General features: G+C 39.8%; 1 protein-coding gene across 2 annotated transcripts in view; it reads left to right on the top strand.

Moving 5' to 3' along the window:
• RIPK1 (receptor interacting serine/threonine kinase 1) overlaps positions 1–27,762 on the top strand; it is a 45,682-nt gene continuing 17,920 nt past the window's right edge. Inside the window, exons 1-6 of one of the 2 annotated variants that reach the window (XM_037148745.2) lie at positions 1–187; positions 9,006–9,226; positions 10,329–10,485; positions 12,644–12,781; positions 14,084–14,312; positions 16,254–16,403. In XM_037148745.2, the coding sequence (XP_037004640.2) occupies positions 9,075–9,226; positions 10,329–10,485; positions 12,644–12,781; positions 14,084–14,312; positions 16,254–16,403 (826 nt within the window). In that variant the 5' untranslated portion in view covers positions 1–187; positions 9,006–9,074. The remainder of the gene's footprint in view (positions 188–9,005; positions 9,227–10,328; positions 10,486–12,643; positions 12,782–14,083; positions 14,313–16,253; positions 16,404–27,762) is intronic. The other variant, XM_037148746.2, reaches the window with a different exon arrangement.

Below are 27,762 nucleotides of genomic sequence, written 5' to 3'. Positions count from 1 at the left end.
CGGCTCGCCCAGTCCTGAGCTCACTCTCTCGACGCACTGTGGGCGCGCACACCGGAGCCGACCTCCCCAGCGCAGCGGTTCCGACCCGCACCTCCAAGTACCAAGTGCACTGTTCCACTAAGGCCAGGGAGCGCAGAAAAAGCGTCTGGATGCGCGTAGCGCGGCGGATCCCGAAAAGCCGGGCGAGGTGAGCATGGGGCGGGGCGGCCAATGCGGTCCGGTTTCCTCAAGCCAGGGTAGCTCTGTCCCTTTTGACTCTTCGTCAGGCCCAGGCCTCCTTCTCCATTCTGCCCCTAAGAGGCTACCGCGAAGTCAGAGTAATTCCTGATCTCCACTGCTGTTTTTTCCTCAACCGAACCTGAGGAAGTTTGCCGCAGAAACGAAAGTAAATAACTCCTTGTTGCGTCTGCGCGGAGACAGTAACTACTCCGGCCAAGTTTTCGGGACCAAGCTTACAGGCGGGGGCGGGGCTTCCGAGCCGACGTTGGGGGCGCAGGGCGGAGACTGTGTGCTCTGATTCCGGAGGGGCGTGGCCAGTCATGTGGTGGGCGGGGCCCGCGGATTTCCCTGAAGATCCACTGAGTGAACTGAGAAAGCAGTGCTTGGGAACTGGGTGGAGGGTCGGATCGCCCCTCCTGGGTCCTTTCTGCCCGGGAGGACTAGCTGTTGGACCTTATACTCAGTCTTAAAATCCTAGAGATCTTTCAGTCAAAGGACCCTGGCTTTACTCTGTTTCAAAGCGAGCCGGGAGGACGAATGGAAAGAGGAACTAGTATCTCGTGTTAGAAACCTCCGCCAGAGTACCCGGAAGTCGGCGCAGAATGTATAACTGTCCAAGGCTCTGCCGCTCTCCCGTGGTCAGACCTTTAGGTGTAAATCCGTACAAAGGCGAATGGATACCTGTCCTGGGGGCCACTGTAGCGGTGTGAAGTTGGAATACACCCTTCGTTTTTGTTATTTTGTTAGGAATGGTGGGCTTTCACTGCCGTTTGAGTAAGTTACACTCGTGTCTGATGTTGCAATAATAGGGTTAGTAGGTGTATGGCTGGGACTCCTAACCAACCCTTAAAAGGACCACTTTGTGGCATTTGGGGCTGCAGGGGTTGCAAACAATCAAAAGCATTTCCACGTAATCTTAGACGTGTACGAGCAAATGAGAAAGAAGGGTCAACAGCCACACTGACAAATGGACAAATGTCATAACCCTAGCAGGCTTCTTCAGTGGTCAGTGGCATTTGCTTTTATGAAGTGCTACAGAATCTCTTAAGGATTTTGGAAGAGTATAATTAGCTCCATCCTTCTAAGCATTTGCCAAAACCCCACAAGGAGTGAGTGTGTGTTTGTGTGTGGGGGGGGGGCAGGGGTGTTCATTTATTTCTATCTTGATGTTTTGTCTCTTCCTTGCTGAGAACTCTTGTTTATTTTGGACAAAGCCTAAGACTTATACTCTACCAACTTTGGGGAAGTCTTTTCTTCCCTGTTTTACACTTGAAGAAATCAAGGCTCAGAGTGAACTTTGGAATGTAGAGTGGCTTAATAGTACTTGATTTGTGTTTTGTAACCATCTGGTTGTTGGTAGAGTAAGGAGGAAATTGTGGTCATAGAAATGTGGAAAACTGCAGCTCTTCTAAACAAAAAGTGAAGACTAAGCCTTTAAAATTTAGGGCATTGCATTATTGTTACTAGTAATACAGCAATAAAGATTAATTTTCATATTCCTCAGTCTGCACTATTTGACCACTAGAGGTATATTCTACTTTCAGCATTGTAAATATTAATAGGAATTAATAAAAACTCTTTTAAAAATACTTATTTATAGAGAGAGGGAAGGGAGAGAGAAAGAGAGGGAGAGAAACATTGATGTGTAAGAGAAAACATTGATCACTTTGCCTCTCACATGCCCCTAACTAAGGACTTGGCTCACAACCTAGGCATGTGCCCTGACCTGGAATTTAACTGGTGACCTTGCTTTTAGAGGGAGAATGCCAAATCCACTGGCCCACACCAGTCAGAGTGAAATTGATAAAAATTCTTAAAATACCAGCTTCCAAAATGGTAGCTTATTTGGGCTTATTTATTTATTTGGGCTTATTAATCCATAACATGTTAATACCACCAATATGATCTGGGAATTTGAAAAATATACCTTTCCATGCTTTGGTTGGATATTACAATCTGGCAAAAATTATTGTGTTAACCTTAGAATATTGATTTTGAACCATATATTTTCATGTTTTTAAAATTTAGGCTGTACATTCCCCATGTGTCTGATTGTAGCATACTCATTTAAGATAGGTGAGCAGGACTATCAGATTAGGTCTTTGTATATGATTTTAACAAAAACAGATTGTTGTTTGCTATATACGCAAAGTAGCACGTGTTGGTGAATTAATAGTGGAAGTTTGAGTGAAGAGTCAAAGGTTTCTTCCAGGATCTGCCACTTTAGGTGAATCATTTAACTCCAAATTTTAGTTACTTCATTTGTAAGTTTCAATGATGAGACTGAAACTTCACGGGATCATAACATGCTAATGTACAAGATAATGCAGTTAAACTCAGTCTTGTCTCTTATTCATCATTTGGCTCTTTCTTGCTCAGAGCTCTTCTTTATCAAGCTGTGTAAACAAAAGCATCAAGTTGTATAATCAAAAAAACTTGAGAGAAGTCCACGTTAGATACATGAGTAAAATCAGAATCCTGTAGCAGGGAAAAGGGGCAGGTGGTAATTAAAAAATAGGCAGGAAACCGACATTTTTGTCAGGCTCATTATGGTCATCATTGAATTGAAAAAAATTCCCCTGTGAAAGATAAATGTGAATATTTTTAAATCCTTTAAAAATTTTTTTATTTATGTGTAACATATAGAGAAAAGTACACAGATCATGACTGTACAGCTCTATGTAGTATCACAAAGTAAACATTACCCAGATTAAGAATTAGAACATTGCTCTCACTCCTGAAACCCACCCGCATGCCTCCTCGTATTCACTGCCTCCTGTCTCCCACCTTAGCAGTAACCACTGCTCTGACTGTTCATATCATAAATTAATCCTGCCTATTTGGAGGGTATTATTTATTTGTATTTTCCTCAGTTTTATTCAAGTATAATTGACAAACATATTTTGATATAGATCTGAATATTTCGATATATAGGCTCACTCTGCCTTATAGATTAATTTGGGGAATTTCTTGGAATTTTTGGTCAGTTTGGGGGGGTGGGATTTGCTTCTCTGTGTCTCTGAATTAATATCCATTTATCCCATTGAAGTGGACACAATTAGTTGAAATTAGGTGTTATTACATGGTATAATAGGCCAGTGTGCTTTCATTGATTACTGTGTAACAGGCTCTATAATGTGGTTTCTACCTGTGTAGATTCACAAGACCTTTGTAAGATATTCAGTGGTTATAAAGTTGAATTTTTCATGGGGAAAAAGAGTAAAAACAAAAATCATTCGAAACAATGGAAAAGATTCATAAGATTAAGAAAGACTAGACTAAACCAGCAAACTGCAAGACTATAAGGAGAATTGACTTGGGATGGGAACCAACCTCCTAAAGTGCAGCAGACCCACCTGGAGGCCACCTGAGTTCTATCATGCTTGCTGAAGGCACTTTAAATCTTAGTTGACTTGGCAAATTTGAGGGGGCAAAACCTGGATGGAAGGAGAGATACTAAATATAACTCATAAAATTGAAGTTTTATACCCAAATGGGCATATTTCAGAGCATAGTTGTAATTCCTTCTGTTTCTTCATTCTGTGATTATTTTTAAATGTTTCTAAACATTCACATATAGCATCATTTCTGAAACCTGGATGGGCCAAAACTTACTTTCCTCTGGATGTGTAAATTGTTCTATATGGTTTTTTACTCTTGGAAACATTACTGGGAACTACATTGTATGTACATAATCTTTATCAGCATCTCTAATTTGATTCTTAAGAGTAAAGAACTTATTAGTGAAAGAATTATTTCCTTTAAAAAATAAATTTTAGCCTTGCCTGGGTGGCTCATTTGGTTGGAACATCATCCGATGCACCAAAGGTTTTGGTTTGCTTTCTCCCCGTCCCTTTCTCTAAAATCAATGAACATCCTTGAGAGAGGCTTAGGAACCTCTGGGACAACTTTAAACATTCCAACATCTGAATCATAGGGTGCTAGAAGGAGAAGAGGAAGCTATTTGTAAAAATAATGAAGGAGAACTTCCCCAATCTAAAAAGGAGATAGACTTCTAAGAAGTCCAGGAAGCTCAGAGAGTCCCAGAGAAGTTGGACCCAAGGAAGCACACACCAAGGCACATCATAACTACATTAGCCAAGATTAAAGATTGGGAGAGAATCTTAAAAGCCGAAAGAGAAAAGGAGACAGTTACCTACAAGGGGGTTCCCATAAAACTATCAGCTGATTTCTCAAATCTTACAGGCAAGGAGGGGTTGGAAAGAAGTATTCCAAATCATGAAAGGCGAGGACCTGCATCCAAAGTAACTCTATCCAGCAAAGCTTTCATTTAGAATGGAAGGGCAGGTAAAGCGTTTCCCAGATAAGGTCAAGTTAAAGGAGTTCATCATCATCAAGCCCTTATTATATGAAATGTTAAAGGTACTTATCTAAGAAATAGAAGAGGATCAGCCCTGGCTGGTGTAGCTCAGTGGATTGAGCGCGGGCCTGCGAACCGCACGATTGCGGTTCGATTCCCAGTCAGGGCACATGCCTGGGTTGCAGGCCGGTTCCCTGCAGGCCAGTTCCCAGCAGGGGACGCACAAAAGGCAACCATACATTGATGTTTCTCTCCCTCTCTCCTTCTCCCCCGCCCCTCTAAAGATAAATAAATAATAAAATATTTTAAAAAAAGAAATAGAAGAGGATCAAAAACTATGAATAGTAAAATGACAATAAACACACAATTATTAACATCTGAACCTAAAACACAAAAACTATGCAAACAACTAGAACAGGAACAGAATCACAGAAATGGAGATCATCTGGAGAGTTATCATTGGGGAGAGAAAGGGGAGAATGGGGGAAAAATGTACAGAGAATAAGAAGCATAATAGATGGGCACAAAATAGACAGGGGGAAGTTAAAAACAGTATAGGAAATGGGGAAGCCAAAGAACTTACATGTATGACCCACGGACATGAACTAAGGTGGGGGAATGCAAGTGGGAGCAGGGGGTATAGAGCAGAGGGGAAAAAAGGGGAGAAAATAAGTGGGACTACTGTAATAGCATATTCAATAATATATTTAAAAATGCAAATAAAATCAATAAACATCCTTAAATGAGGATTTAAATATTTTTAAATAAATTTTATTATAAATGTACTGTGTTTATTACAGAAAATGTGTGAAATCTAATAAAAGTGTAAAGAAGAAAGTAAAAATCATCCTTGCTAACATTTTGGTATCTTTTACTATGTCATTTTTTTGCACATATGTATATGTAACTTACAGACTACAATTTTGAATGGCTATATATTCCATTTTATGAATATGCTATAATTTATTTAACTGTGTCCTTCATTTTGGGACAATCAAATAGTTCTTTAAAAAGTTCATTTAATGATCAACTACCATGTGTCAGGCTGTGTGCTAGGCACTGGAGACCATGTTTAAGAGTTTCCTGCCTTCTGTGAGCTTAATTTTTAAAAATTCCCAATTTTTTTAAGCCGACTTAACTGTTTCAAGTGTGCTGTGAATGTCTAATGGAAAGACTTAGGATGGCTTCCCTGAAAATATGCCAAAGGATGAGCAGCATGTGTCCAGGAGAGTGCACCCTAAAGAGGTTGCAAGGGGAGCGTGGGGTAAATTACCCTCATAAGATGGGTTTTGCATGCTGCAGAGAATCTGTAGGAAATGGAAAAGGAGGCCTAAAACAAATGCTAAAATATGTTTTAGTTTTACACCCTCCATCCCCACTCATTCTCACGAGGATTAGTCAGGAGAACTGTTGAGCAGAGTCATCCCAGCTGCACCTTGCCACTCAAAGTCTAGTAAATGTGGATGAATGTAGGTAGCTGGGCCAACCGTAGCCAGAGCCATAAAACAGGCAACAAATGAGTTTTCAAGTATTTTTTTTTTCATATAATACTTACTGGTCCACTGAGGCAGTCATCATTTCCTTTCAAAAATGAGAAAATTGAGGCTTCTGTAAAGTACCCAAGTCACAAGGCTAATAAATTATAGGGCTAGAGCTCATTCAAGAGAAAGAGGGCCTGTTCCCATAGGTGCCCATGGTCAAGGTGGCAGGGCCCACCACAGCCTTTGTACAAGGTGAACATTGGTTACCTGAGCCCGACTGCTCAGACTGCTGTCATCCTAGGCATTTTCAGAGACTTTCCCAAGTACTTTTATTTTTTAAAACTCCCCCCAACATTTTATTATTAAAATTTTCAAAGTGCAAAGTTAAAAAGTTTTTACAGTGAACTCACATATATCCATCCACCTTCTATGCTATTTTATGCTGCTTTCTTTATCAGATGACCACCCATCACTTATCCCTTTCTCTATTCACCAGTCTGTCTGCAAAGTAGATCGGAGATAGCAGTATACTTCCCCTAAATATTTCAGCATGCATATCACTAACTGGAGTTCAGTATGTTTACAGGTTTTTCTTTTTTTTTTTTAATATTTTATTTATTTATTTTTCGAGAGAGGGGAAGGGAAGGAGAAAGAGTAGGAGAGAAATATCAATGTATGGTTGCCTCTCATGTGTCCCCTGCTGGGAACTGGCCTGCAACCCAGGCATGTGCCCTGACTGGGAATCGAGCCGTGATACTCTGGTTCACAGGCCCGCGCCCAATCCACTGAGCTACGCCAGCCAGGGCAGGTTTTTCTTTTGATGTAAAATTTAATTTTTTTTAAATTTAATTCTTGAGTATTGCTGGCTGAGTATTGACAAACACTTATACCTGTATAACCTTAACACCTCGCTGAGATGCTAGAACTTAACCTTCCCCCTAGAAAGCTCCCCCATGCTTCATCCCACTCAATCTTTACCCTGTTCCCAAGCAACCAGCATTCCTTTAACAACACAGATTAGTTTGACTGTTCTTGAACTTCATATAAATGGAGTTATATAGTATATGTTCTTTTGTATAAGCCTTATTTTACTTAGCACATTGTTTTTGTGACTCACATTATTGCATGCATTATTAGTAGTTCATTTCTTTGTATCGCTGGGTAGTATTCTGTTGTATGAATATACTACAGGGTTTTTTGTGTGTCTGCTTTTTGTTTTACCCGTTCTCTTATTGATGGACACCTGTCTCCATTTTGGAGTTATTATGAATAAATCAGCTGTGAACATTGCACAAGTTTTTTAGGACATATGGAATTGTTGAGTTATATTGTAGGTATGTGTTTAGTTTTATAAGAAACTGCCAGACCTTTTCCCAAAGTAGTTGTACACATTTATACTCCCACCAACAATGTATGAGAATTCTGGTTGTATCATATCATCGCCAGCATTTGGTAGTGTCAGTCTTTTCAACTTAGAATATTCTGGTGGGTATGTAGTAGTATCTCATTGTGCAACCCCATGGATTTTTATTCATCATTTCAGTGTAGGGAAACTGAATGAATGGAAGCAGGGAAAAATGTAGCAAGCAAATAGTTCTCTTTTGAGATGGTATACATTGTATATTTTATAGCACTGATGTACAAATTCTCATTCTTTTTATATCTTCCTATTCTTTTGACATAGTGTGTTGTTCCTTTTATATTCTTTAATTTTTTTTGTTCATAATTAATGTAAGGCTATTCTGCAGTTTAATTACCTGAAGTTCTTTGGTGCCTAACATTGCTCTTTGTTGTGTCCACTGAGTCTGGTTTATGATGAACTTTTTCTTTTGTGTGTTATAATTTTAGAAAGGGAGCTCTTGTTAACTTAGTTCTTTATTTCTGGGAATTTTGTCTGGCCTGGCTTGGTTGTGTTTTGTTTGCTTTAGCCTTAAAATCCAGGGATGCCGTTAGTCTGTGATCACTTTATATGTAAAAGTTCTTAGTTTGTGGGATCTTGGCTATAAGAGGCCTCTAGATTCAAAGCTCAAATCTATCTAAGGATAGGCCCATGGTTATGAATTTACAGAGACTTTTTTTATACCCTGTGCCCACCCAATCTAAGACAAGTTTCTGTACCAGTGGACTGCTTTTTTCTAGTCCATCCTTTCATTGAAGGGTAGGGTAGCACATCGACCAGTGCCACATTAAGTGGGGAATCTTTCTTTCAACCCTCTTTTCTTGCATTTCCTGATCTCAGCTCTTGTCCTTGTCTGGGCTTTAAACTCTGACCTCTGCGTGGCAAGGTTAGGAGTGCCCCAGAGAGCCACTGTCTTATCAGTCAGCTGCTATAACAAATTACAGACTGGGTGGCTTAAACAATGGACAATTGTCACAGTTCCAGAAGCTGAGAAGTCCACCATCATGGTGCCAGCAGATTCATGTGTGGCAGGGGCTCACCCTCTGGACATCCCCTCATGGTAGCCTCACATGGTAGAGAGAAAAACTCTGTGTCTTCTAAGGATTCTAATCTCATCCTGGAGGACTTCACCTTCATAACTATCTTCCAAAGGCCCTGCCTCCTAATACAACCACATTGGAGATAGGACTTCAACAGATGAATTTGGGGGTGAACACAAACATTCAATCCATAGCGGCTTCCATGTGGGCCATGGCCCTGTGGCCAGCACCCGGTTTGTTTTCAGTCCCAGTGCTGTTTGTCCTTCCTGCTGAAACTAGCTGTGCATTGGAATGGGTGTTTGTGTGATGTTTCCCAACATATGTAAGTCCTTTGTAATAGGAGGGCTTTCAAAATTTTCTAGTCCTCTCTGTTGCTAGAAATGAAAGTCTAAGGAATAAAAATTGTGGTCTTCTGTAATTCTTAGAAATATGAAAAAAGTTCATCATAGAGACTATGAGTCTATCCTCAAAAGATAAAGGTACACCTCATTTTTTGAATAATGAATTTTTTGCACTCATAAGATGTTTTCTTGTTTTCTTTACAGGGAACAGCTCTGAGGTGAAAAAACGTGGTGTATTTTTGAATATTTGGAGCATTTGGAAGGAAACCAGACATGTCGTTGGATGACATTAAGATGAATTCTAGTGACTTCCTGGAGAATGAGCCTCTAGACAGCGGGGGCTTCGGACAGGTGTCTTTGTGTTTCCACAGATCCCATGGACTCGTGATACTGAAAAAGGTGTACACAGGGCCAAAGTGCATGGAGTGAGTTGGGAACAGGGTGGTGGATCAAATTGCGGGCTGGTGGTAGGAAACAGTGTTTGTGGAGATGCAGGAGCGGGCAGTGGAAAAGGATGGCACAGGCTGTAGCATGAGGCAGACCATGGAGTGTCAATATACGGGCTTATTTGAGAATATACATGTCAAATAACCCTGAAAGGTGGTTGTTATCCCTATATGGCCGATAAAGATTCAGAGGCTGGTTAATGAAAAGTTTACAGCTGGTAAATAATGAAAGAGAAATAAATGAAGGGAAGGAAATAAAGGGAAGGAGACCAAAGGTGATGAGAAAGGCAATGAAAAGGAAATGAGAGGGATCAGTGAGATAGACTTGCTTCGCACTTTTGGTAAGCACTAGTTCTAAGTATGGAAAAGAAAGAAAAAGTAGTTCACTAATTAGTGGTTCCAGGAACCCTCTTTTTTTTCTTAAGATTTTATTTATTTATCTTTAGAGGGGAAAGGAAGGAGAGAGGGAGAGAAATATCAATGTATGGTTGCCTCTCATGGGTCCCCTGCTGGGGAACTGGCCTGCAACCCAGGCATGTGCCCTGACTGGGAATCAAACCTCAATCCTCTGGTTCGTAGGCCTGCACTTAATCCACTGAGCTACACCAGCCAGGGCTGGAACCCTCTTTTTAAAACAAGAGGTAGTGTTGTTTTACTTCTTTTTGTTCTTACCAGAGTGGTAATGAGAGAGGCTGCATTTTTTTTATTATACTGTCCAGCACAGCCCTTTTTTCAGGCAGGTGTGTCATTGCTGCTGTTCATTTAATGTTCACTTATTCGCCCGCTAGTTTAACATTTCTTGAACACTCACTGCCAGTCACTGGGAAGGAGAAAACACTCTGCCTTCTAAAGCTTGTAGTCGGGGAGTAATGGGGGGGAAATGGAGACAACTGCACTTGAACAACAATTTAAAAAATGTCCTGAAAGTAAATAAGTAAGCTTGTAGTCAGTTCTGGCAGAAATCAGCACATGAACAAGTAGAGACAAAAGCACCTGGGGTGGGATGCCCTGAAGACATGAACCGCATTTGTTGGGGACACAAAAGGAAGCGGGGCTAACTCAGCACCTTCTCCTCCCATAGGTACAACGAGTCCCTCCTGGAGGAGGGCAAGATGATGCACAGGCTGAGACACGAGCGGGTGGTGAAGCTGCTGGGCATCATTATAGAGGAGGGCAACTACTGCCTTGTGATGGAGTACATGGAAAAGGGCAACCTGATGCACGTGCTAAAAGCTGAGGTACGGGGGCCTTTGCCATGCCTGGTACAGGTGTGGTGACTTGGGTGCTCGTGTCTATTAGGGTTATTGCTCATGTTCTGTGGTTGCTTGTTGGTGTAAAAGAATCCTTTTCTGAATTGCTAGACATTTTGGACTTTCTGGTCAATCCCTCATTAAGTCCTCCTTGATTTTCCCTGCTCAGGAAGTGATCTTGCCCTTCTCTCAGCCCCCGCAGACAAGTGTCTGTGTCCCTTTTGTCAGTCACTCTGAGATCCACAATTCAGAAACAGGCCCTGTCTTCATGAAGCACATGGTCTGATGTGGGGTATATGCATAATGAACAACAATTAAATATTGACTGATTGAGTAAAGGAGCTATCCTATGAAGGCTTATAAGAAAAGAAGGGATATCAATGATTGCATGCAGATACCATTTAAGAGACATATAGCTTAAATCTACAATATTCAAGCCAACAACAGGAAAAGAAAAAGTTTACCAAACCAGTTAACTGAAAAGTATTTTTAAAAGTTTTTGTTTCTGTTAAGAGCAAGACCTTGTGCTAGTTGTTCAGGAAGCAGTGGCAAATATACAAACGAGTAAAGGGGACAGATAGGTAAGGGAATGGTGTGCGATGTTTTGATAGCCAACCTCATCATGTGCTATGGGAGTGGAGGAGAGGCACACACCCTAGCATGGGGCACATAAGAAAGGATTCCAGAAGAAGGATGCTTGAGCCAAAATCTGAAGGAGAAGCAGAGGTTTTGAAGTTGAGAATTAGGAAGGAAGTGTTCCAGGCAGAGAGAATGGCATATGCAAAAGAATGAGAGTATGCCAACTTTGGGAAACTGTAAATAACGGGGTTTCGCGAAGCATAGCTTGCCTGTGGGAGTGGTGGATAAGACTGTCTTTATGGCAGATAGCCCCCTTTTCCCCATCTCCCCTGACCTCACAATTGCCGAAGCTGTGTCAGTGCTTCTTTTAAGTCACAGACATCTCTCACAACTACCTGTGGGAAAGATAAGAGATAATCACTTGTACACTTTGTAGTATCATTTGATCAGATTGCCTTTCTCCCCAAAACTAGATCAGGTGCATGAACTAAGTAGGCTTTCTGGGGGTCAGGCAAAGATAAGATGCACGAATTGGGGCTCAAGAAGAAAGTCAGGAGAATAGAGGGAGAGAAGCAGAAAGAGAGATGAGAAAGGGATCTACCAGAGGTATACTATGAAAGACTGGAAAATCTCTGGCAGTTTTTTTTGTATGGTGGTGATCAGCATAGATACTGTCGTTCAGCTACATTATGAGTTAGATATGGTTTGGGGAGTTGACATGGGAATCTAACTCCAGTGATTTACATTTTTTTCTGTTTACCAATAACCAACATATCTGTATATTTTTAGGAAACAACCTATTTTTAAACTGGGGGCTGTGTATACGCACACACACAGAGTGAGGGTTTGTGTTTTTCGATGTTAAACAAATCTAATGCTTAACTACTCTAACTAGAAAGTGGAATTCTCTCTGTTAACATAGATGTTCATATAACTACAATACAATTGTAAGCCTGACCCGAGACTCTACAAAGACCTGACATACCTGATAACAAATCAAAAAATAGGTATTAAATTCATTTCAGAATTAACTACATTGTGTTATCTTGTAGACTAATCTTTACATATTTCTAATCAGTGTGAGCACATTCTCTTATATTCTTTTTTCTTTTAACATTATTTCATACATTTATTTCCATGATACTTTTCACATATTTAGTACATAGTAGAACATTATATTAGTATATCATAGAGAATATCTGGGACTTGGGTGGGGTGTTTTGGTATATTTATCTATTCATCCACCAACATTCTAAGCATACATTCTAAATGATGATGATGGTGACTCATTCTCAAGGAGCTTAATAGTTGGCATTTTCATATAATACCATATTGTCACAGAAGTTTTAGTTTTATACTGGAAAAGACCATTAATATTTTTAGCACATAGGATGAACTCTTTTTAAAAGGGGGCTTGTTTTACAACTTCAGCAGTTCTGCAGAGTGGGGTAGAAGGAACCTGGTAACTGTATGGTCGGGTGCAGATCCCACTACTCTGTAATGAAACCGTTGCTTTGGCCAGTTTGAATACTTTTCCATTTCATAGACTTAATGTTACTTGTTTTAGATCAGTATCCCCCTTTCTGTAAAAGGAAGGATAATTCTGGAGACCATTGAAGGAATGTGCTATTTACATGGAGAAGGTGTAATACACAAGGACCTAAAGCCTGCAAATATCCTCGTTGACAACGACTTTCACATTAAGGTAAACCTGTAAACTAAAATCTAAAGGCTTATGGTAGGTTAAGGCAACTTTAGTTTTAATTCTTCACTGTAAACCCATTTTTGTATGCGGTGACTCTAAAGGAAGCCATGGCTCAGTTTCTTACTGGTAGTGTTGGTGCCCAAAGGCTCTACCAAGGATTGAAAAGGAATATACACACTTGATGAATTTTGTAGTTTTTATGTGCTTATTTACTGTATTTTGCATTTTTTTAATGTTTCCTTTTGAAAACAAGGGAGCAAGAGAAAGGGATTTTGTTGTTCACTCAAGGAGACCAAGATTTAACTAGGTGGGGGTCATCGTAGCTTACTGGCTCTGGCAGCAGGAATCCAAGTACCAGCATCTGACAGGGGAAGCAGCCCAGAGGTTGGGCCTCTGGGACTGCTTTCACAGGCATCCTCCTCTGCTGGAACATCTTACCTTTAGCATTTGGTTCTAGTCCTGGGCGGATTTTTATTCCTATCTTAAAAAGAAGCTTCCTTCTTTATAGCACATCTTAATAGCACATCTTTTAAAATCTGTGGATTTAACATAACCACATATCAGAATTCATCCCCAAATGCTTGGATTCCTGGAGGCAAAAGTGAGGCTGTCACCTTTGATTTCTTCTTAACTGTAGTCTGTCATTTCCCCCTGCCATTTCTCTTTGTGTGTGGTGTCTGACCTTGATGTTTTTCTCTCTGCTTTTTGTCTGTTTTTCTCCTTCCCTGCCCATCTTCTCTTAGGTTCAGGCTACCAACTCAATACAAGTAGCACCATAGCCCTTATCCTCAGTGTGGCTTTGGAATCCTTGGAAACTTGCATCCATGGGCTTTTGGGCACCATTTGGGAAATTAGAAGGTGCAGTACCTAGTCATTGTCTGCTATACAAGTCAGCTGAAAAGAACTTGTTTTTCCCCTACCTCCAGAAATAGATGAAAAACATAGGCAAGTCAATGAGGAATTAGAACACGCATTCTGTTGTTCATGTCAGAAATGCCTTCTGTTCTGCTTCCTTTCTTCCACTCCCATCAGCAAAATTCCTGGGTTTTTAAAAATTACGCAAGAATTGAGATACCAGCATTTCACATGAACATTTCTTAGGGAAGATTTACTAGATGGCTGGGGAAATACGAAGTTTCTATGAGTGTTCAGAAGTAGCTGTTTGAACCCTATCCAGTGGGACCATTTCTGGAAAATTCACTGTGCTTCACATCTACTGGATGGGCCCCAAATTTAAAGATAAATCTGATTTGCATGTAGCCTTCACAGAACAACCCCAATGTTCTGTTTAATCACTTGCAGATAGCTGATCTTGGCGTTGCTTCCTTCAAGACATGGAGTAAGCTGACTAAAGAGGAACATAATGAGCAGCGAAAAATGAATAGTCTCTCTGAGAAAAACGGTGGCACCCTCCACTACATGGCCCCTGAGCACCTGAATGACATCAATGCCAGGCCTTCAGAGAAGTCAGATGTGTACAGCTTTGCCATAGTCCTTTGGGCAATATTTGCAAATAAGGAGCCATATGAAAGTAAGACATTTATGAAGGAGTGGGATTTGTATATTCATCAAAATTGTTAAATGAAATAAGGGTCTTCAATGAAGTCAGTTAAAATTTAAAATTGTTTGTTCATCGAATGTCTGTCTTACCCACTAGACTCTAAGCTCCCCAGGGTCTTGGACCACACCCGGTGTATTCACTGCTGTTCCCAATTATCTACAGTGCCAGGAACATAGCAGGTGCTCTATAAATTTTTTTTTGATGGAATAAGTAATCTCAGTTTAGGAATTGAGGGTCACAGGAAAAATAGGAGCTTGGATGATGCATCTAAGCTTGGGAGGTAGTGTAAAATTTCAGGATTCTTCCTGGATAAGAAAGCTTGCTTGCTTATATTTATGAGGACTTACCCTTTCGTACTATAAGGCATACATGTCATACTTTCATGTATTCACTTACTCCTTCATTCAAGAATTATTTCAGAACATATATAGGTACTTCAAACAGAATTGGGAATGTAAAGATGAGACAGACATGGTTCATGTAGGAGAACAGATACATGAGTAGTCATTCTTCAGTTTGTTAAATGCCTAAACTAATGGACATTTTCTTACCCATTCTTCTTTGGGGGATTATTAGCTCCCATGGTTTAACAGCCACTGCTTTACCCAGCGCCTCTCAAATCTCTTATCTCTAGCTCTGGCCTAGAGATCCACTTGTCTGTTAGATCTATTACATGTACCAGAGGAACCCCAAAGCAGCATCCCCCAAACAAGTTCATCTTCTACCTGCTGTCCCTGTAGCCCACTTAGCTTTGCACCTCTTGTTATGTTCAGCGATGGCATCACCATTCATCTGCTGAGTTTCCCAACGAAAAACACTCATCATCACAGACAGCCTTGTTCCTCATCTCCCACATCCAGTCAGACATCAAAACCTATAAGTTCAAAGTGTATATATAAAATTCAAGATAATTCTTGAATCATCCACTTCTATCACTTACTAGACTTTATTTCATCAAACCCTTTGTATTTCTGCTGTAGGTTCCTCATATGCACCCACCATTCACACTGCAGCCCAACTGGTCCTCCCAAAGGAAATGTGGCCATTTCACTCATCTGTTTAAAATCCCTCCAAGACTCTCCATGGTCTTAAGCATAAAGTTTAAATTCCTTAGTATGGAATACAGGGCCCTATCTGATTTGGGTTTTGCTTCTTTCTCTAGCCTTATTCCTTCCCTCTCTTTCTTAGTCAATATTCTCACTTATACCAAACATAATTTCTGGGATACATCATGATTTACGGAATCTCCAGTATGTTTATATCCTACTTCCCTAGCCCATAATCATCCCCACCAAGCCCATTTTCCCCATTCCTTACTTGGATAACTCCTTATTTTTCTACACTCAAAAAAGCCTTCTCTGACCTTCTAGTAAAGGTCCTCATACTTCTTTCTTTTTTTTTTAAGGTTTTATTTATTTATTTTTTAGAGAGGTAGGGAGGCAGAAAGAGAGGAGAAAAATGTCAATGTGAGAGAGAAAGATCAATGGTTGCCTCTTGTACACTCCCTGACTGGGGATGGAACCCATAACCCAGTCATGTGCCCTGACTGGGAATTGAACTGGCAACATTTTGCTTTGAGGGACATTGCCCAACCAACTAGCCACCACTGGTCAGGCCTCTTGTTACTTCTTGAATGTTACGCTACATCTTAAGTCACTCTCATTAATATTCCATTTGTTCTGCCAGGAGGCAGTTTTCTTGTGAATTCTATGTTTCATCTACAGAAATTAAGATAATTGTGTGGCTCCCTGCCTCAGCACCATTCTGCCCTGTGCCAACGAGGCTGCTTTACTAAAAGCATATCCTAAGCAGAGAGAGGTTAATGGCATTGTCTAAGTTCTGTCACCTCCCTGCCTGAGAGGAGCAGGATCTAAAAGAAAGTCTAAACTTAAGCTTCTCTTTGCTTTATAGATGCTATCTCTGAGCAGCAGTTGGTAATGTGCATTAAATCTGGGAACAGGCCAGATGAGGGGGACATCATTGAGCACTGCCCAAAGGAGATCATCAGCCTCATGAAGCACTGCTGGGAGGCAGATCCAGAATTACGGCCAACATTTGCTGGTAAGGGCGTCTTTTATGACTGTGTACAGTCACCAGTGTGTCCATTTTCCTATTATCAGGAAGCTGCTTTGAGTCTTCAGAAAATGGAATTTCACTTTTGATTTCAAACTGATTATCTAGATTTCAAACATTTTCTTCAATGAAAAGATTCCATCCCTCCCAAAAGCATGTTTTTTCATAATTTACTTTTTAAAAACTGTGTTAAAAAAACAAACAAACAAAAAAAAACTGTGTTAAAACACACATATTACATATGAGGTCTGTCCGGAAAAAGTCCAGCTATTGTTAATTTAACAAGAAGTTTGCATGACAAGGATATAACTTGACAGCCAAGAGCGTGGACTGGAATGTGCATGTGTGAACAATGACATCATCACTGTACTAGTCATTTGTGGTGGTGGACATTCAGTGAGCATATGTACTCTGTAGCCATTGCATTCAAAATGACTGAGCGAGTAAAGCAATAAATCTGCATCACATTTTGTGTTAAGCTTGAACATTCCTCTGTGGAAACTATTTGAATGATTCAGAAGGCTTTCAGGGTTGATGCAATGAGTGCAGTGCAAATAAAAGTGTGGCACAAATGCTTCAAAGATGGTCTAGAATCTTTTGAAAGTGACCCACATTCTGGAAGGCCTGCAACAAACAGAACACCTGAGAATGTTGAATGTGTATGGGCTGCAGTCAACAAAGATTGGTGACTGACAGGGTGAGAACTAAAAGCTGATCTGGGGATTCCAAAAACTACTGTGTCTAAGATTTTGATGCAGGATCTCTGCATGAAAGGTGTCATGGCAAAATTCATTCCAGAGCTTCTGCTACCAGAGCAGAAGGAACATCATACTTCAGTTGCCAGTGACTTCATTCAAACCGCTACTAATTAACCAGATTTTTTCAAGAAGGTCATAACCAGAGGTGAATTGTGGGTCTACAGATATGGTCCAGAAATGATCCCAGTGGAAATCACCTGGTTCTCCATGCCCAAAAAAGGCATGGCAATGTTGCAGCAAGATTAAGACCATGTTTACTGTGTTTTTTGATTGGGAAGGTGTTGTCCATCTCAAGTACACCTCTCCAGGCTAAATAATTAATAAGGAGTACTACCTCAGTGTTCTTCATTGGTTGACGGATGCAATACGACAAACACAGCCAGAGCTATGGGCAACTGGTGATTGGTAACTTCATCATGACAGTGTGCCTGCTCATGCATCATGTCTACTGCACAGTTTTTTGGTGAAATATCATATTTCCCATGTGACTCAGCCCCCTATAGCCCATATTTGGCACCCTGTGACTTCTGGCTCTTCCCACAAGTAAAATCACCTTTGAAAGGCAAGAGATTTCAGACCATCAGTGAGATTCAGGAAATACAATGGAACAGCTGATTGTGATTGGGAGAACTATGTGAGGTTCCTAAATGCCTACTTTGAAGGGGACTGAGGCATCATTGTCCTATGTACAATGTTTCTTGTATCTTCTTCAATGAATGTCTCTATTTTTCATAGTTCATGGTTGGATACTTTCTGGACAGACCTTTGTAAGTTACCATTTTAACCATTTTTAAGTGTACGGTTCAGTGATATTAGTACATTCATACTGTTGTGCTACCATCACCCCCATCCATCTCCAAAACCTTTTCATCTTCCCCACTGAAACTCTGTCCCCATTAAACACTAAATCCCCAGTGCTCTTCTCCCCCAGCCCTTGGCAACTACCATACTACTTTCTGTCTGTATGAATTGGACTACTCTGGGTACTTCATTTTAAGAGGAATCGTATACTATTTGTCCTTTTGTCACTGGCTTAGTTCACTTGAGCATAATGTCTTCAGGGTTAATCTGTGTCGTAGCACATGTCAGGATGTTCTTTTTATTGCTGAGTGGTATTTCACTGTATGGATATGCCACATTTTTTTATTCATTCATCTGTTGATGGATACAACTTGGGTTGCTTGCACTGACCTTCTTGTTTCTTAGCTTCTTTTATTTCTTTTCCCTCCCATTGTATAGCTGGCATCTTTGGATATATATTTTGTCATTTAGATTGGGCCTATAGTAGAGGAAGAAGGGAAGGATAGGGGTTTGTCATATGCTTGCACCTCTTCCCATTTCTCTGTGTTACCAAGGATCTTGCTAAGATCCTAAAGGCAGAGGAAAGAAGAAAATCAGATGAAGAAAAAATAAATAGTGGGAAAGCACTTAGGAGCCTGTGAAGCATTTTGTCCTTATATTTCAGCTATGAGAAAACCGAAATGAAGCCCCACCTACCACTTACCACTAAAGGATTAGAAGAGTACTTTGATTCAAGTTGCCTGTTTTCTCATTTGTTCAGTCAGCCTGAATATTCTCTGGCTTGATTTCCTCTCTCTCACTTCTTTTTCACTTTTTAAAAAATTGTATTTGTTTAGTTTTAGAGAAAAGGGGAGAGGGGATAGGAAGGAGAAAGAGAGGGATTTGAGAAACACAATGTGCAAGAGAAACGTGGACTGGTTACCTCTTACACATCTTCATCTGAGGACCTGGCCTGCAACCCAGGCACATGCCCTGACTGGGGATCAAACCTGTGACATTTCAGTTCACAGTCCAGCACTCACTCCACTGAACCACACCAGCCAGGACTCTTTTTCACTTTTTTTAATTGAAGTTCTCATTCTGAGATAATTGTAGATTTATATGCAGGTGTATTATAAAGGATACAACTCAGGAACAGCCAAGTGGAAGAGAAGCATAAAGCAAAATATTTGCGGGGGTTGGGGGTACTTAAGAGCTCCCATGCCTTCTCTGGAGGTGCTACTCTTCCAGAAACTCAGTGTAGTCTCTGACCCAAAAACTCTCTAAACTTTTGTTTAGATATTTTTATGGAGGCTTCAATAGGCTAGGTACAGTTAATTAAATCATTGGTGATTGAGCTATCTTCAGTCCTTCTTCCCTTCATGGAGGTCAGAAGGTGGTGCTGAAAGTTCCAACCCTATAATTATGATGAGGCATTTCTGGTGACAGTTCCCATTCCGAAGCGTCTAGTTTCCTGTCACCCCTACCTCTCCAGCCAGGAGCCATCTCACTAGCATATACAGGCATTCTTATCATTTAGGGGATTCCAGGGATGTGGCGAACTCCCTGCCCAGAGCCAACAAAACCTGATGAAAAGACCAAATATGTGTTATTTTTTCATATTGTACATTTTCTTTCTTCCTCTTTTCCAGGGTATCTTCTATCATTTTTCTTTTTGTTTAGAGAACTTCCTTTAGCCATTCTTTTGTGGTATGTCTGCTGGAGACAAATTCTCTTAGTTTTTCTTCATTTGAGAATGTTTTCATCTCCCTTTTATTCCTGAAGGATATTTTTGCTGGTGTAGGATTCTGGGTGTTTTTTTCAGCACTTAAAAAATACTGTGCCACTTCCTCTGGCCTCCATGGTTTCAGTTGAGAAATGTTCTTTCATTCTTTTTTCTTCGAAATTTTAATTTTTTAATTGTATTTTTTCCATTACCATTTAACCTCCTTATACCAACCCCTCTGTAATCACCACACTATTGTTCATGTCCATGAGTCCTTTTTCCTTTTTTTGTTCCATCCCTGCACCCCTGTCCTCTCGCTCCCATAGCCGCCATCCTGTTCTCCATCCATGAGTCTGTCTCTATTTTGCTTGTTAGTTTAGTTTGTTCATTAGATTCTACATATAAGTGAAAGCATATGGTATTTGTCTTTTTCTGGCTGGCTTATTTCACTTAGCATAATGTTCTCCAGGTCCATCCATGCTATTGCAAAGGGTAAAATTTTTCTCCTTTTTTTTATGACTGAGTGGTATTCCATTGTAATGTCCCATAGTTGTTTTATCCACTCATCTACTGATTCCTCTGTCATTCCAATTGTTCTTTTCTTATAGGTACTAGTTTTCTCTGACCACTGTCAAGGTTTTTATGTTCTCTTTATTTTTCAGAGGTTTAATTGTTATTTGTCTTGTTATAGATTTGGGGGGGGTTATTCATTTGAGTTTTGATCAGCTTTTCTAATCTATAGGTTTATGTATCTTGCCAAATTAGAGTACTTTTTTCAGCCCTACTTTCTTTTTTCCTTCCAAGATTCTGAAGACAGAAATACTAGCACTTTTCTTATATTCCCATGTGTCCCTGACCCCTCTACATTTTTTTCCCTACTTTATTTCTCTCTCTTGATCCTATTGGGTCATTTTTATAGTTTGTCTTCTAATTCACTGACTTTGCTCTGTCCCCTTCATTCTTCTGTTGAGCTCATCCACTGAGCTTTTAATTTTGGTTTATTGAATTTTTCAGTTAAAAAATTTTATTTAAATTTCTTTTACATGTTCAATTTATTTATTGATGCTTTCTATTTTTTCAAGATTATTAATAACTGATATTGAAGCATTTTTATTGAGGCTGTTGAAAAGCCTTAGACAGGTAATTCTAATATCTCTGCCATCACAGTATCGGCAGTTATTGTCTTTTTTTAATTCAGTTTGCGACCTTTGTGGTTCTAAGTATGGTGAGTGATTTTTCTATTGAAACATACTTTTTCTTACTGTGTTATGAGATTCTGGATCTTTTTAAGCCTTCAGTTTTAGCTGGTTTTAGCTGACATGGTTTTGGCAGTGGGATGGTTTCACCACCTTGTTGGTTCCAGGTTGAGGGGAGTCCAGGTTCTCCACTGAGCCCTGTTAACATCTGAGGTGGAGGGGCCTCCTTGTTACTACTGGTCAGGTATGGAAGTTCCTGCAGAGTCCACGTGGCCTCCATGGGCACTGCAATGGAGTGAAAGTCCTGGCTCCCCGCTATGCCTCTTCTGACACTTAACCATTAAGATGGAGAAGGGGCTTTTTGTTACTGCAAGATGAGGGTCAAGTCCAGACTGCCATTGTAGTCCACTGACACCACGGGAGTGGAGGGGCTCATTACCATCTGGCAGAAGGGAAATTCCTGATTTCCTATTTGGACCTCTCTGACATCACCCTTGTTGGTGCATTGGGGCAACTTACTACTATCTCATGGGGTTGGAAGTCTCAGCTCACAACCAGCCTTTGCTGGTAGGTGTGGCATTGGAGCAACAGTTTTTTTCTGTCCTTTGGTTGGAGTGTGGTTATTGACTAAAGGTTTTCTGTCTTGCTAGGATGCCCCTTGCTTAGTCCTCTGGCTAGAAAGAGCAGCCTTTTGCTGGATTTTTTTGGAATGGGGTTGCCAGCTTCTTCAGGACTAAGTCTGGACTCTATGTGACAAAAAAAGAAATCCCAGTGAACTCATTGTCATGTCTTTTCTCAGATCCCAAAGTCCCTAACTGGTCTGCCTTTCTCTCTTCTCCTTTCATAGTCTCCTTATATTTGTTTTATGTGTAATATATAGGGCTTGGTGTTGTACTTAGAAGGAGAAATAAGGAAAAGTACATCTTCCAGAAAATGATAGTTGCCTCTTTCTTTTATTTTTTAAATTCATTTTAATTGTTGTTCAAGTACAGTTTTCTGTCTTTTACTCCCATCCCAGCTCACTACCTCAGTGCTCCCCACCTCCCTCCCATTTCCACCCCCCTTAGTTTTTGTCCATGTGTCCTTTATACTTGTTCCTGTAAACCCTTCTTCCCCCTTTCTCCTGAAATTCCCTCCCCTCGCCCCTCTGGTCTCTGTCAGCCTGTTCTCATTTCAGTGTCTTTGGTTATATTTTGCTTGTTTTGTTGTTTAGGTTCTTGTTAAAGGTGAGATCATATGGTATTTGTCTTTTGCCACCTGGCTTATATTTCACTCAGCATGATGCTTTCCAGTTCCATCCATGCTGTTGCAAGGGGTAGGAGCTCCTTTTTTCTTTCTGCTGCATAGTATTCCATTGTGTATATGTACCATAGTTTTTTGATTCATTCCTTTACTGATGGGCACCAAGGTTGCTTCCAGCATTTGGCTACTGTAAATTGTGCAGCTATGAACATTGGGGTGCATAGGTTCTTTTGGATTGGTGTTTTGGGGCTCTTAGGTTATAATCCTAGCAGTGGAATTCCTGGGTCAAAAGGCAGATCTATTTCTAGTTTTCTTAGAAAATGCCATACTGTTTTCCATAGTGGTTGTATCAGTCTACAATCCCACCAACAGTGAACTAGGGTCCCCTTTTCTTCACAACCTCTCCAACAATTGTTTGTTGCATTGCTTATGATGGCCATTCTGGCCGGTGTAAAGTGGTATCTCATTGTGGTTTTAATTTGCATCTCTCTGATAGCTAGAGATATTGAGCATCTTTTCATGTGTCTCTGGATCCTCCCTTTGTCCTCCTTAGAGAAGTGTCTGTTCAAGTCCTTTGCCCACTTTTTAATTAGGTTGTTTGTCTTCTTAGAGTGGAGTCGTGTGAGTTCTTTATATATTTTAGAGATTAAACCCTTATCTGAGGTATCACTGGCAAATATGTTTTTCCATACAGGTGGTTCTCTTTTTATTTTAACACTGTTTTCTTTAGCTATGTAGAGCTTTTCATTTTGATGAGATCCCATTTGTTTATTCTTTCCTTTATGTCCCTTGCTCTAGGGGACATAGCACTAAAAATGTTGCTGCGTGAAATATCTGAGATTTTCCTGCCAATGTTCTCCTCTAGGACTTTAATGGTGTCGCGGCTTATATTTAAGTCTTTTATCCATCTTGAATTTATTCTGGTGTATGGTGTAAGTTGGTGCTCCAGTTTCATTTTTGCCACATAGCTGTCCAGTTCTCCCAACACCATTTGTTGAAGACGTTATTTTTAGGCCATTTTATGTTGCTGTCCCCTTTGTCTAATATTAATTGACCATAGAGACTTGGTTTTATTTCTGGGCTCTCCATTCTGTTCCATTGGTCTATGTGCCTGCTTTTATGCCAGTACCAGGCTGTTTTTATTACAGTGGTCTTGTAATACACTTTGGTATCAGGTATTGTGATCCCTCCTACTTTGCTCTTCTTTCTCAAAATTGCAGCTGCTATTCAGGGTTGTTTATGGTTCTATATAAATTTTTGAAGTGTTTGTTCTATGTCTGTGAAATACACCATTGGTACTTTAATAGGTATTGCATTGAATCTGTAAATTGCTTTGGGTAGTATGGACATTTTGGTGATGTTAATTCTTCCAATCTATGAACATGGTATATGTTTCCATTTGTTTGTATCTTTCTTGATTTTTTTTTCTTCAGTGCTGTGTAGTTTTCTGCATACAGGTCTTTTACCTCCTTGGTTAGGTTTATTCCTAGGTATTTTATTTTTGTTTTTGCTATATTGAATGGGATTTTTTTTCTTGATTTCTGCCTTTGCTGTTTCATGGTTGATATACAGAAGCACCTTTGATTTGTGGATATTGACTTTGTATCCTGCTGTTTTGCTGCATTCATTTATTAGGTTGAGCAGTTTTCTGGTGGAGTCTATAGGATTTTCCATGTACATTATCATGTCATCTGCAAACAGTGACAGTTCTATTTTTTACATTCCAATTTGGAAGCCTTTTATTTCCTTTTCTTGTCTGATCGCGGTGGCTGAAACTTCCAATACTGTATTGAATAGAAGTGGTGAAAATGGACAACCTTGTCTTGTTCCTGATCTTAGTGGAAAAGCTTTTAGTTTTTGCCCATTGAATATGATGTTGGCTCTAGGTCTCTCATATATGGCCTTTATTATTTTGAGAAATGCTCCCTCTGTTCCCACTTTGCTGAGTGTTCTTATCATAAATGGGTATTGTACCTTATCAAAAGCTTCTTGTGCATCTATTGATATGATCATGTGATTTTTGTCTTTGCTTTTGTTTATGTGATATATTCCATTTACTGATTTGCAAATATCAAACCATCTTTGTATCCCTGGGATGAATCCCACTTAGTCATGGTGTATGATCTTTTTAATGTATTGTTACATGTGGTTTGGCAATATTTTGTTGAGGATTTTAGCATCTATGTTCATCAGTGATATTGGCCTGAAGTTTTCTTTCTTTGTTGTGTCTTTATCTGGTTTTGGCATTAGGATGATGCTGGCTTCATAGAAAGAGTTTGGGAGTCTTCCATCATTTTTGATTTCTTGGAATAGTCTGTGAAGGATAGGGGTTAGCTCTTCATTAAGTGCTTTGTAGAATTCTCCTGTGAAACCATCTGGTCCAGGGCTTTTGTTGGGGGAGTTTTTTGATTACTGCTTCAATTTCATCTGCTGTTATTGGTCTGTTCAGGCTTTCTGCTTCATTGAGGAGCTTTTCTGCTTCATTCATTTGTTTCTACATTGAGTTTTGGAAGATTATATTTTTCTAGAAATTTGTCCATTTTACCTAGGTTTTCAAATTTCTTGGCATACATTTCTCCATAGTAATTTCTCACAATCCTTTGTATTTTTGTTGTGTCAGTTGTAATCTCTCCTCTTTCATTTCTGATTGTGTTTATTTGGGTCCTCTCTCTTTTTTTCTTGATGAGCCTGCTTAAAGGCTTGTTGATTTTATTTATCTTTTTTAAAAAAACAGCTCCTGGATTCACTGATCTTTAGAATTTTGCTTTTCATCTCTATGTCATTTAATTCTGCTCTGATGTTGGTTATCTCCCTCCTTCTACTTGCTCTGGGCTGTCTTTGTTGTTGTTCCTCAAGTTCTTGTAGGCTTAGGGTTAGGTTGTTTGTTTGAAATGTTTTATCTTTTTTAGGTAGGCCTGTATTGCTGTGAACTTCCCTTTCAGGACTGCCTTTTCTGTGTCACATATGTTTTGGGTTGTTGTGACTTCATTTTCATTTGTTTCCAGAAACTTTTTGATTTCTTCTCTAATTTCATTCTTGACCCATTCCTTGTTTAATAACACGCTGTTCAATCTCCATGATTTTGAGTGTTTTGGGTGTTTTCCCTTGGGGTTGGTTTCTAGTTTCAGTCTCTTGTAGTCAGAGAAAATGCTTGGTATGATTTCAATTTTCTTGAATTTGTTGAGGCTTGTTTTGTGTCCTATCATGTGGTCTAATTTTGAAAATGTTCCATGTGCCTTTGAAAAAAATGTGTATTTAGCTTTTTGGGGATGAAGGGCTCTATATATATCAGTTAAGTCCATTTCATCGAGGGCGTAGTTTAATGCCACAATATCTTTGTTGATATTTTGTTTGTAAGGTGTGTCCATTTTTGACAGTGGGGTGTTCAAATCTCCTCCTATAATTGTGTTGCTGTCAATATCTTTCTTGAAGTCCTCTAAAATTTTCTTTATATATTTGGGTGCTCCTATGTTGGGTACATATATATTTACAGTGTTTATGTCTTTTTGGTGGATTCTTCCCTTGAGTATTATGAAGTGACCTTCTGGGTCTCTTTTTATGGCCCGTTTTTTGAAGTCTATTCTGTCTGATATGAGTATTGCTACCCCGACTTTTTTTCCTGGCCATTTGCTTGGAAAATTTGTTTCCAGTCATTCATTTTTAGTCTGTGTAGGGATTTTGTCCTGAGGTGGGTCTCTTGTAGGCAGCATATATGTGGGTCATGTTTTCTTATCCATTCATCTATTTTTATGTCTTTTGATTGGAGTATTTAATCCATTTATGTTTAAGGTTATTATTGATAGGTACTTATTCATTGCCATTTTTATACCTGTGTTCCTCTCTGTCTCTCTCTTTTCCTTCCTGTCCTTAGAGTACTCCCTTTAGCATCTCTTGCAGAGCTGGTTTTGTGGAGGTATATTCTTTTAGAATTCTTTTGTCTTGGAAGCTCTTTATTTGGCCTTCTATCTTGAGTGAGAGCCTTGTTGGGTAAAGTAGCCTTGGTTGTAGGCCTCTGGTTCTCATTACTTGGAATATTTCTTGCCATTCTCTTCTTGCTTGGAGTGTTTTCATTGTGAAGTCAGCAGTTAACCTTATTGGGGCTCCCTTGTATGTTACTTCCTGTTTCTCCCTTGCTGCCTTTAAGATTCTCTCTTTGTCTTGGAATTTTGCCATTTTAATGATGATGTGTCTTGAAGTGGGCCTCTTTGTGTTCCTCTTTATTGGGCATGTCTGTGTTTCCTGGATTTGCGTGACTTTTTCTATCATCAAATTAGGGAAGTCTTCCATCATTACTTTTTAAAATAGTTTTTCTATCCCTTGCTCTTCTTCTCCTCCTGGTATCCCTATTATTCAGATATTATTACTTTTCATATTGTCTTGCATTTCTCTTAATCTCTCTTCATTCTTTCTGAGCCTGTTTTCCTTTTCTTGCTCTGTCTGGGTGTTTTTTTCTACTTTGTCCTCCAACTCACTTATTCGATCTTTTGCTTCATCAATCCTGCTTTTGATTCCTTCCACTGTGTTCTTCAGTTCAGAAATTGTATTCTTCATTTCCTCTTGGCCCTTGTTGATAGTTTCTGTTTCCTTTTTAATGTTGATATAGTTTTCAGTGATTTCCTTGTAGTTCCCCTGTAGTTTCTGGTAACTTTCTGTGAGCTCTTTGAACTTCCTGATAACCAGTGCTTTGAATTCGATATCTGATAGCTGACTTGCCTCTGTTTCATCTAGCATTCTTTCTGAGGCTTCCTCTTTTCCTTTCACTTGGGGATTGTTTGGTTTTCTTCTCATTGTTTATGAGACTTTTCTTGTTAGCTTCAGCTTCTTAAATTGATTTGTTCTGGCTCCCTGGATTTATGGTGTGAACTTCTGTGGTATAATACCTGTGAGATTCAGTGGTGTGGTCTCCTTGATCTCCCCACATCACTGGTCTTGGGCTGTCCTTTATGTTGGCACTTAGTTTGTCTTTGAGTTTTGATCATTTTGGGGTCTTTCTTTTGTGGGTCCTTCCCACCAGTTTGTTATGTGAGGGTCACTCTGTCCACCACCTCTTGTAGTTTGTTGTGCTGGTGAGGGCAGATTGTGTTGAAGCTAGTTCTTTCGTGTGTACAAGATTTCGAGGATTCTCTTTTGGTCTTGCTCAGTTGTTTGTACTGGGTAGTTTCTCCACTATTTAGTTGTATTTCCAGATGGGTCCTGGGTTGAGGTTTGTGTGGTTTCCACTCCCTCCTCACCTTCTGTTATTATCTATTGGTGGTTCTTTTGTTATTTGGGTTCCTCTTCTAGTGGGTATCCTGTTGTTCACTGTTTTCAATTATTCTTTTTTTGTGATCAGTTGGAGGGGAAGGCAAAATATTTTATGAGAGCAGGAGAGTATTCTATGATATTTACAGTAGCTTCCAGTAGAGAAGAGTTAGGACATCATTTGGCTATGTATAATGTTGACTGTCATCTTCAACCCAACTAGCCACTTTTAAGAAAGGATGGAAAGAAGATAAGACTCTTGTTGGGGAGGGAAGGATTGTGAGTTGGATTTAGAAAACAGTGAGTTTCTGTCAGGTTAGATTCTGAGGTAAGGTGAGAATAAAGGATAGTAAATAGGTGTAGTGTGTGGGAGAATAGAGCTAACCTACACTAATAGAGTTCAG

This window comes from Artibeus jamaicensis, unplaced genomic scaffold (assembly GCF_021234435.1).
Source record: "Artibeus jamaicensis isolate MK-2021 breed Jamaican fruit bat unplaced genomic scaffold, CSHL_Jam_final contig_335, whole genome shotgun sequence".
Classification (NCBI taxonomy): domain Eukaryota; kingdom Metazoa; phylum Chordata; class Mammalia; order Chiroptera; family Phyllostomidae; genus Artibeus; species Artibeus jamaicensis.
The sequence above is the reverse complement of the archived record's forward strand: the minus strand, read 5'-3'. Positions and strand labels throughout refer to the sequence as shown.